General features: G+C 39.1%; 1 protein-coding gene across 1 annotated transcript in view; it reads left to right on the forward strand.

The window, feature by feature from the left end:
* Window positions 1-10903, forward strand: part of SMARCA2 (SWI/SNF related, matrix associated, actin dependent regulator of chromatin, subfamily a, member 2) — a 147899-nt gene extending 136996 nt beyond the window's left edge. The window contains exons 34-35 of the mRNA XM_018559474.1: window positions 8243-8385; window positions 9901-10903. Coding sequence (XP_018414976.1) covers window positions 8243-8385; window positions 9901-9936 — 179 coding nt within the window. The 3' untranslated portion in view covers window positions 9937-10903. The remainder of the gene's footprint in view (window positions 1-8242; window positions 8386-9900) is intronic.
* The last annotated feature ends 700 nt before the right edge of the window (window positions 10904-11603 follow it).

Raw genomic sequence — 11603 nt, forward strand, 5'->3', positions numbered from 1 at the left:
TGTACTATGTTTAAATCAGGCAAACTAACAGATGTCTATTAAATGCTCAAGGACAACTTACCCTGTACCATAGCAACACCACTGGCATCCTACGTACACTGTGTAGAAGCCTCATTATACTCATTTCATGAATCACCAGTACATCAGGAACTGGTCTTCTCATTCTATTCACTGTCCATAAAAGTTTTCGCTTTGTGTTTCGACTACAGGGTTTTCATCATGGTGAACTGAATGCTGTGATGAAGACAAATGTACTTCTTGAAATAGGGTGCACGTGCACCACCCCTGTCTGAGCGATATACTGCGAGATGCCAGAGTCATGCATAGCCATATGCAAATACTGATTTTGGGGGTGAGGAGAGGGGCACTGGATTTGTGAGAACAGACACATTATGGTCTCTGTGGTTTGGTGTTCTTTCTTAGTTTGCCTACATAAAACATAGTATAGGTTTACCTTTGCAAACAATGTACAAGAAAATGTGCATGGGTGCAAGAAAGGTCTGCACCATCAGATATATTTTTCTGCAGCCATGGCCCTTTAAAAGATCATGGCCAGTTAATATCCCATCACTGTACATCTGTCCTAGAGAAGAAAGTTGTGAGGAAAAATATGCAGCAAGTTTGAGTGATCTGTATTCATAAACAAAAAATGACTCGCTTGTCAGAATGAATGGGAGTTTTGAGAATGTGGTGTTGGCCTAACTCTCCAACAGTCTTAAAAGAAAATGTAACAAAAGCTTGTCATTAAAGTGAATGTAGAAACAAGCAGACACCAGCATGTTCTTTTCTTGGCAGGACAGTACATATAAAAGTGTCAGAACTTGAAGTTAAATGTTGCAGCTTTACTAATGGGAAGTATTACCAGTGGAGTTTTCAGTGACCCAAAGAGGGCAGGCATTTGAAAGCAAAGTAGAAGCATCAGCTCATGTGCAACTCTGAATAGACTATATGAATAATTTAAAGTGACTCAATCTATATTAGTATGAAAATGGCACTAGACAGTTCTAGGCCTTTTTCCGCATTTGCAAATGCTGTTAAAGAGCTTTTTTTTCACCTTATGCTCTCCATAACTATTCTCTTTCTAGTTGAGACATAGCCTTTAGGGTAGCGTAACTTCAACCACAGAGAGAAAATCTAGTACATGACTGAAACCCACTGGTCCTCATGAATGCTGGTTGATACTGTAAATTTTCCTCCTCAACTGGATGTGTTGGTAGATCAACTTTTTAAAAGTTTTAATTTTGTTTGCCATTCTACCTTCTTGCTTTCTTTGCATGTTTATTTGTGCTGTATTAATATTATTACTACCACTACTGTTAAAGTGAAACTGTTGAAATAAAAAATGGAATGTATGCTGTAGTCGGTCAGTGGCATTAACACAGTAGTCATTGCTTTTCTCCATGTAACATAGTTTTATTACCCGTTTATCCCGCAATAAATCTGTTATTTTTCCACTTCCTACTACAGGCCAAGCAGACCAGAAAATATTGGCAGTTAGGGGACTTAGGACACACCATTTAACGCTGACAACGCTTACATTTGTTCACTTTTAGTCTATGGTGTCAATTCATAAAGCTTTTTTTTTGCTGATTTTGGCCATTTATTAGCGATCACACGCTATTTAGGTTTGTTCCATTCACCAAATGATTTCATGTTTGGAATCTCCACCAATTAACGTCGTAATTTAACATTTCAATGCTTATCTTAAGCCCAATCGTTAAATATGTACACAAGTAACAAAATGTTAATTCTACGATTCAAGACGTAAAAATTACTCTTTAGGGGTAAAAATTGAGCTTCAGATGCTAAAATAACGTTGGACACATCAAAATATCAACTCCCTAGCGCTTCAGTTGGAAGCCTTAACGACCATGTTAAATAACGATTGGGACTTTCGTGAATACCATGTTTTCAAACGAACAATAGGGAGAGGTAAATTAACAACTAGAGAGGGCAAATAACTAGGGATGCACCAACATATCGGCCGAAAATTGCACTTTTGGCATAATGCCGAAAGAGCCATGTTTCGGCCGATCGGCGCATCCATGGTTTCTTTTCTCCCTATAAATATAAAAAAATTAAAACGTTTATAAAAAATAAAATATTTTAAAAAATAAAAAACAGTTTCGGTTTCGGCCTAACATTTTTTTATTTCGGTTTCGTTTTCGGTTTTAAAATTTCCATTTTGGTGCACCTCTACAAATAACGTTTCTCTTTGTGAATTGACCCCATTGTGTTTGGGCTTTCAATAGAAAGTACCTGCTTAAGTGTTAGCAACAGTTGGACTTTATTTTGTTTGTCTCCTAAAGTCTATTTAAAACTACATGTCAACTTAAATTACCCTGCCTGGAACCAGAAGTAGAAAAATGGCTGGAATAACAAGCCCTGGGGGGAAACATTAACTGGCAATGATTTTGATAAAAAAAAAAAGTTACTTTTACTGTCCCAAATTATGGCATAAAGCACATATGACCTTTACCTGTATTTGTTAAAATATGGTTCTTCAGCTGCTACGTCTCCTGGTAACTTGTCACACAAGTGCTAGCTAGGCTGTTGCTTTTGTGGGGTTTGTGTTGGCAAAAGTGTTTTGTAGGTAGGTCTCTACCCATAATGTTTTCTAGTTTTTCCTGAACATAGCTTTATTAGCACCTATTTCCAGATTGAAGAAGTGTAAAAATGCAATTTCCTGTGCTAATTTTTAAAACTTAGAGAATTATAGCAATTCCTTGTTTTGTGTTCAACTAATATAAAGCAGATAATGTTCTCATGTACATTACTTCTCATAATATACCAATACGTATACTTGGGCTACCCACATATAATAAGACAGTCACCACTTAAGTTGTCTATAGGAGGACAATGACCCTGGTAGGCAGCTGCATTGTGCGGCAATGGTTAATTACTACTTACATTTGCGATGCCAGCAGTGTCTGTCTATGCCACTTCTATCCCTTCTCCTTAACAACAACAAACATATCAGGCTGTCATGTTTGTGCACTCCATTAGCAAGCCTTGAACTGCAAGCAAAATACACACATCTGCACTTTACAATGTTTAACCACTTGAAGTCCGGGGTGTTAAACCCCCTTCCCATCCAGGCCATTTTTCAGTATTCAGCGCTGCGGTACTATGACTGACATTTATTCCGTCATGCAGCGCTGTACTGAAATACATTTTATACCCTTTTTTGGGGACAAATAGAGCTTTCTTTTGTTGGTATTTAATCACCACTGGGGGGTTTTATTTTTTACTATATTAAGGAAAATTTACAGGAAAAAAAAACAGTTTCCCGTATATTAAATTCTAAAACATTTATTATTACCCAATTTTTTGGTAAAATATAAAAGACGGGGTCACGTCGGGTAAAAAGACACCAAACATTTCAAGCCTTAAAACTGCGCACGAAACCTCAAAAAACTACATTACCCAAAATTGGCCATAGGCTCTTACTACGACGTTCGCGGCGATATGTATCATGTGTAGCGCAATTGTCGTTTTTGCGCGCTGACGCACATTTACGTTTATATCTGTGTAAACGAAGGGAGGGGACTTAAACATTTTGGTTTTTTTTATTTATATATTTATTTTTACACTTATTGTTATTGCTATTACATAGGGTGATACAATCCCCCTATATAATAGCACAGGTACACTGACAGGTCCTCTTTATGGAGACATTAGGGGTTTCTAGGACCCCTAATGTCACCTGTGGACCCCAAAAGAAGCTGATGAAGCAGAGATCTGCTTTATCAGCTGCTTCTCTCTGGCTATAGCAGCCAGATGACTGGCAGGTGAATGCGGAAGTGATGTAATACACATCACTTCTGCATTCACAGCACGGAGGGAGATCAGCAAGGAGGAAGATGCTGATCTCCCTCCAATCTACCTCCTGACGCCCTCCCGAGCGGGCGAATGGCAGGAGGTTAACTAGAGTTCAGAGATTTTAAGCGTAATCTGTGTCTGATATAATTATAATCAATGCACAGCCAGAATATACTAGTTATTGAAAACACTTCAGGGAATTTTAGCTAACCTTAAACTGGTTATGTATTTTAGTACATTGTACTCTGTAGGGGTCGACTGGTGTCAATTTTTCAGAACCTATACCAATTATGGGCCACCTTTCAAGCATCTGCCGGCGGCAGGATTCTGCAGCCAGCAGCTGAATGTAAATAGCAGGCAGTGGGCAGTGCAATAGCCAGCCTGCTATTGGCTATTTTAAATTGCAATGGCAGGCTGGCTATTAAACCCACCCACTGCCTGCTGTCAATCAGCAGGGCAGGACCTGAAGGAGAAAGTTCTTCATCTCCAAATTGCAGTAGCCAATAGCAGGCTGGCTATTGCACCTGCCTGCTGTCAATCAGCAGAGGAGGACGTAAAGAAGAAAGTTCTCCTTTAGGTCTGCTCCTCTGCTGATTGACAGCAAGCAGTGGGCGGACGCAATATCCAGCCTGTTATTGCAATTTGAAATAGCCAACAGAAGGCTGGCTACTGTTTTTCCTGCTATTTGCTGGGGTGTTTTTTTTTTTTTTGTATTCAGACAGTGGCTGGCAGCTGCATAGATTTTCAGCACTGAGATTTGTAGTGTTTTATTATCTGTAATATCGGTACATTTAACCAATACCGATAATTTAAAAAATCTGTAAGTATCAGTCCCCATAATCGGTCGATCCCTAGTACTCTTAGATGTTTTAATCAATATGCAAAACTAAGTGGGGCATCATTAAGTGATCAGATTTAAAATGATACCCTTGCTGAATAACCACTACCTCACCTTCTTTGAGCAATATACCTTTTAAAAAAATCTTGCCTACATTTGCCTAGCTTTACCTGGAAAGTTGCTCAAAACTTGTGTAGCTGTTGTGATGTTTTGCTTTTTTTGTAAACCTTCAATTGCTAACACAATAGAATATATTTTTAAAGAGTTTATATTAAGTTTTTAATACAGAAAACATTATCAACAAAAGATGGAGTATTAAACAACAAAACAAGAAAAAACAAACGGATATACAAAATTAAAAGCAAAGTGGCATGAAAAGATTACAAACAAAAGGACATACATCACCAATACCATGGAAGCAACAAAGGGCATCACCAAAGGAATTATAAATCAAAGCATATTCATATCGCAATAGTCTCAACCGTATCTGGGATATCAACCCATCTACACCATATAGCTCTAAATTTACTGGGACACAATGGAATCATTTTACTTTATACTATTTTTCTTGTATTGGATTTTCAAAATGGGTATGCATTTTGGAGAGTAATGCTGCCCTATTCCGTTATTTATCAGATTACACCCATAGCTCCAAGATATATACTGACCCAGCCGCAGACCAAAATACGATTCTAAACATTTGTTTGCGGTGCACAGTCCACCAGGACCTTACTGAGTTGCTATTTTATCATTTTTTAATTGGTGGCCATCCAATATACCTCTGTAGAAATAGGTGGTATAATTTACTGTATCATATAGGGATGTGGACAAATTGGTTTGCATCCTTACATCATATTGAAAAAAATGTTTTATTCATCCTAAAAAGTGATGTAATTTAACCCCTTCATGACTGAGGCCTTTTTTCATTTTTTGCACCCATGTTATATTCCACATTTTAGGCCTGAAAATTACTTAAAACCCCCACACATTATATATTTTCTGAATGCCAAGACCCTATACAATATAATGGTGGTAGTTGCAAATTTTTATGTTGCGCAATATTAGCGCAACTCCTTATTAAACCCCAACATTTTGTGATAAATTTAATTAAATGCCCCAAAACACAACAAAATACGAATTTTTTAAATGAAATATAAAAGATGAGGTTACAACGAGTAAAACGATGCCCAACATGCCCAGTTTACAAATTGCGTGCGTCCGTGAAACGGCGAAAAACTGCAGTACCCCAAAAAGTCCACAGAAGACGCTTTAAAAGCCCCCACAGGTCATCAATTTAGAGATACCCCAAAATACTGGCCCTAGAATTAGCAAAGACTATAAGACCATCTCCAAGAAGCTTGATGTTCCTCTGACTACAGTTGCAAATATTAAGATGTTTAAGGTCCATGAGAATGTAGCCTACCTCCCTGGATGGTGGAGCAAGAAGAAAATCGACCCCATATTAAACAGAAGGATAGTGCGAATGGTAGAAAAAGAGCAAAGGAAAATTTCCAATGAGAGATGCAAGCTCAACTCCATCTGTTGCTTTTTGACGGACAGTGCGCTCAAAGGAAGAATACCCAAGAGGATTCCGCTGTTGAAAGAAAACCAAAATCGGACAAGCGAGACAAAACTGGAACTTTTTGGCACGTTACATCAGTTCTAGGTTCATGGATGAATAATAAAGTTGTTAAAGAAAAGAACATCATACCTACTGTGAAACATGGAGGAGACTCAGTTATGTTTTAGGCTGCTTCCGGCACAGGGCAACTTGAATCTGTGCAGTGCACAATGAAATTTCAGGTCTATATCTCAGGAATTGTGGAGCAAAAAAGCTCATGGGTCCTCCAACAGGATTTTAAATGCACAGTTAATAGCACCCATGAATGGCTAAGAACAAAATATTGGGACTATTTGAAAGTTACCTTTTATGATCCCTGATCTGAATCCTATCAAACATTTATGAAAAGAGCTAAAATATGCAGTCTGGAGAAGGCACCCTTCAAACTTAAGACAGTTGGAGCATGTTGCGCAAAAGGTTGGCCAAACTACATGTTGAAAGGTGCAGAAGTCTCATTGAGGGCTACAGAAATCGCTTGTTTGCATTGATTTTCTCTAAAGGTTATGCAACAAAGTATTAGGTTAAGGTTTCCATCATTTTTGTCCATGCTATTTTTATTTGTTTTTATTTTAAAATATGTTGAATCAAAAGAAAAGTCTGAATTTTATAAAGTACCGCAGAGCTGAATACTGAAAAATGGCCTGGATGGGAAGGGGGTTTAACACCGCGGATGTCAACTGGTTAACAATCTATGGTGGGCGGCACCTACTTTGGTACGTTTCAGGTAATTTCAAGGAAAATTGTGGGTTCATCTTTTTCTTCCTGAAAGGGCACCAAAGAATTTGTCCATGTTTGTAAAAAATAGAACCTTGCAAAAAAAAAAAAAACAGCCCACTATGTTTAAGTACACCATTGTGTTAAAATCAGTCTAAATTCATGTACAAAGATTATGTAAACTGATTCCTGTAAGCAGAATTTTTTTAAAGGGGAAAAATGGAATTAGGACTTGGGTATTTGTAGATGTTAGAGTATTCCATCAGCCTTACAATGGTTATAGTAGATGTTAATCCATGCTTTGTAGATGTGAAGGTGTATGAATTATTTAATAGAAGAGCTTTTTGGGGTTGATTTTATTTTTCCACACATGAATATTTGATTCACCAGGCTACATCTTCTCCTCAAATGCCTCTGTTCTGGAGTTGGGTCTTCTGAATCCCCTGTGAGCACTCCCTTCCACTTCTTCAGTTATATGTGGCTGAGGAGGGTCATTGCTCAGATGAAACTGAAGCAAATGTATTGTCTTTAACTGTGTCAACTATGTGATTTTTTTTTTTTTTGGTGCAACATTTGATAGATGCATGTGGTGTAGAGACATAGGGGCTGAAGTAACAGTTCCTGTCATGGACCTGGTGCTAGTGTAAGATCAGTTACTTTTATCAAAGAAGCTCCTTCTGACAGCAGTATGGGAGATGAGTTACTTGGCAGAGTCTTTGTAGATCTTTCTCATTGGAGTGTTTTAAGGGTGCATTAAAGTGTATGCCACAGCAAAATTAAAGAAAAGAAAAAAATAAACATATGCAGTACGTCTCTGAAGTACACCTTCCCATTTTTTCTCCCTTTTAAAGACCCTGCAGGTACAGTAAAATGCCCATTGAGCTACCAGAAATGCACTCGCCTCTTCCATCCTGTTGTGGACTGAATGGTGTCAGCCTGCCCATTGTCTTTTTTGTCAAACTACTTGACCAATCCCACTCAAAGATCTCTACAACATAAAAGCTAATCGTGTGTAGTCCAAAATAACAAGTAGGACGGCTCCTTGATGTAACACAGGAAGTGTGCAGAGGACACAGTACAGCTCCATATTTCTAACAAGTTAACAGTTTTTTTGTTTTGTTATTTTTTTTATTATTATTTTATTTTGTTGAAGACATACAAGAAAGCATTTTCAGTGGTGTATTTCCCAGACCAAAAGGGAGAAGGTTATTGTTCAAGGTTTACATACATTTTATTTTTTTTTATAGCAAAATCTGTGAAGGTGAAAATCAAGCTAAACAAGAAGGAAGACAAGAATCGAGATAAGGGAAAGGGAAAAAAGCGCCAGAGTCGTGGGAAAGCCAAACCAGTTGTCAGCGATTATGACAGTGATGAAGATCAAGATGATAATGTGAGTTTTAACAGTACAATAACTCTTATATAATTACCTGTACATCCTGTCTATAAAAAATAGTAAGGATGCAAACATATTGCATTTACTCAATAATCTTATCACTCATATCTGTGTAGTAGATGCTATCCCATCTAACAGTACCTGTGCATAGAGGATGTTGTAATCTCTTCTTGCTTCCCCTCTCCTTTTAGAACTTTATAGAAATGCATCCAAAGCTGCTGGAAATTAGATTTTTGAAGATAAAATTGGTACTTTCATAGTCTTGCTGGATACAGTGATGGTCTCTCCTTTTCTAATTGGTCTAGGAAAGAAAATCATTCTCACCAATAGGGAAAGGAGGATTAAGAAAGCTTAAGTGCAAGTAAAGGGCGTTTTACACAAAGTATTCACAGCTCCTATGTGAGATTACCAGGGAGCTGTGACATGACTGAGAGCTTTTAGCAGCTCCTATGTACAGGTACTGCTAGATAGGATAGATAAAGGTCACTGTAAACCAGTGGTTTTAATACCACTGTCCTCCTAATGATGGTCACCAGAGGCAGCTGTGGTGTCACTCAGGCCTGTGGGGGTCTTACCAGGGCATTGTGGGGTTTAACCAGGCTGGTTAGACCCCTCAGTGCCCTAGTGAGACCCAAAAGAGCCCTGGTTAAACTAGGGCTCTGTGGGGGTCTCACCAGGGCTCTGTGGGGGTCTCACCAGGGCTCGGTGTGGGGTCTTACCAGCATGGTAAGACCCCACAGAGCCCTGGTGAAATCCCAAAGAGCCCACCAGGGTAGGGTCCCAACATGGTTCTGTGGGGTTAAACCAGGGCTCTGAGGGGGCCTCACCAGGGTAGCAGGGTTCTGTGGGGTCTCATCAGGGCGAGATCCCAAAGAGCCCTGGTTTAACCAGGGCTCTCCACAGGGCTCTCACCTGCTTTCCACAAGGCTCTCCAGGCAGTCACTCCAGTACTGTGTGTGCTGTGCTGGCCGTGTCTTGCGGGCGTCTCCATCAGCTTCTGCAGTTAAACTCCGCCCTCCCAGCCAGAGATCCTCGTGTGGTGGATGGGAGGGGTGAGGTCTCTTCTCATTGGCTGGTGGGGGGGGCTCCGTGCAGAAGACCGAGCCGATGGTCCGCACCAACGATCGAGGTAACGGATGAGCTCTCAGCCCTGTCACTGTCAAACTGAGAGTCTCAGTTTTACAGCTACGGGGATGAGAGCTCGCAACGCTACCTAGCTGCCGTTCTGACAGGGCAAACTAGGCAGCCTCGGGAGCGCGAGGCCTAAGGCGACCGCCTAATTTGCCTAATTAAAGAGCCGCCTCTGATGGTCACATTCCATTTTTGCAACCAATTATGAAAAAATCCACATAATACCAAGGATTTCCCAACTTTCTCACAACTATATTAAATTTGAACATGTGTTTTTTTTTTTATGAACTAATGCGTTGCTGTTGTTTGGTATGTAGTGTTTTTCATGCTTTCCTGTTGATTTCTGCTTTCTAATTATGTTCTTTCTAATGGTTATCACAGGATCAATCTGAAGGAAGCATGAGCGATGACGAGTAATATACAAGGAACCTGTTTTCTGGACAGAGTTTGTCATTTTCTAGTTTCAACTCATTCAATGGTTTTGTTTTTTTCTAATAAAATTGAGAAAATACACAATGGGGTTGTATCACTACTCATCTAGAAGTAACGTTTAGACTAGTGTCAGACATACATAATCTCATCGTGTACAAAAAAAATAAAAAAACAAAACATTTTTGTAACATTCTCACCAAAATGGGCCTGCAATATTGAAGCAAGTGTCACATTTTTAAAGGAAAACTGTGGATTGTTAGTACATTTCTGTAGGTGGACATTTAGTTGGGTCCCCTGTGCCTAGTTTCCTATGCTATGGTGCAACTTACATCAGTGCAAAGCTGAAAAACAATTTTTGTAGCAACGTGAACTGGGGCAAACTAATAGAAGTAACTGGTTATTTTATTTTTCATCAGGCGATTTTATCAATTTTATGTTGCTGTGACTCCGTATTTTTCTTTTCCATTTCTTAAATTTTTTTTTTTTTTTTTAGGATTGTAATACATATATGCAACTCGTACTGATTAAACCTTTTGCTGCTGGAAGGGCCTACAGTATCTTGCTTTCCATGCTATGGCTCGGCTAGCACATAAGGTGTTCATTTGCTGTAGTTCTTTTCCTAATGTTTCCCCTCCCAGCCTCTTGTTTTTCCCCCCACTTTAAACCGAGTTCTTAACGTATAAGCTATATGGTTAAAGTAACGATTTTTTATTTTTTTTACAATTTCTATTTGTTATTAAGACGTTTGGTTAAACATGTTAATTGTTACAAACTATATATAGTATGATGGAATGCTTATTTCTCCTTTCCCCCTTTTTTCTTCAAACTTTGTTACAAATGTGGATAATCAGCTTTTCCCTGAAGTGTACTTAATCTTTGCTTTCTTTGCACAATGTCTTTGGTTGCAATTCATAAGCCTGAGGCAAATAAAATCCCAGCAATTTTGAGAAAATTGTGGTGTTGTGTATTCGTAAAGAGTTAGTGGTATCGCTTTCATTGCAATCTACGAGGGGAGGCCAGTAAGTTTTTAGCCTCACCATGATATAGATGTGCTAGGGATCTGAAATGTTGCAGGTTTATAGGTGGATATCTTAGTAATATGCATGCCAATTTTTTTTTGTAGGCCGTGGTGAATTATAGTCATGCCGTGGTGAAGTTATATGTCATGCCGGACAAAGTTGAATACCAAGCCGTGATTAGGTTCCTCCATCTTCAAGGGAAATCTGTTTCTTCAGATTTGGAAACAGGAAGAAGTCCGAAAGTGCCAGGTCAGGTGAGTAAGGTAGATGGGGCAGAGATTCATAGCCACAATTGCGAACAAAAGTGACAGTTTCTGCAGCTCTATTATTTGGGCAGATTTCCCTTGAAGATGGAGGAACCTAATCACGGCTCGTTATTCAACTTTGTCCGGCATGACACCTACTCCATTTCTCTTGGCTCTAACTATAATTCGCCACGGCCTACAACAACAATTGGCATGCATATTACTAAGATATCCACCTATAAGCCTGCAAAATGTCAGATCCCTAGCACATCTAGATCATGGTGAGGGTAAGAACTTATTGGCCTCCCTTTTGTATTCTTGGAAAATTATTTAGACGCTAAGTTTCTTGAGGGCAGAGCCTAATGTGGGTGGTTCAGTGTTTTGTCTA

Source organism: Nanorana parkeri, unplaced genomic scaffold (assembly GCF_000935625.1).
Source record: "Nanorana parkeri isolate BGI_ZX_2015 unplaced genomic scaffold, ASM93562v1 scaffold398, whole genome shotgun sequence".
Taxonomy (NCBI): Eukaryota; Metazoa; Chordata; class Amphibia; order Anura; family Dicroglossidae; genus Nanorana; species Nanorana parkeri.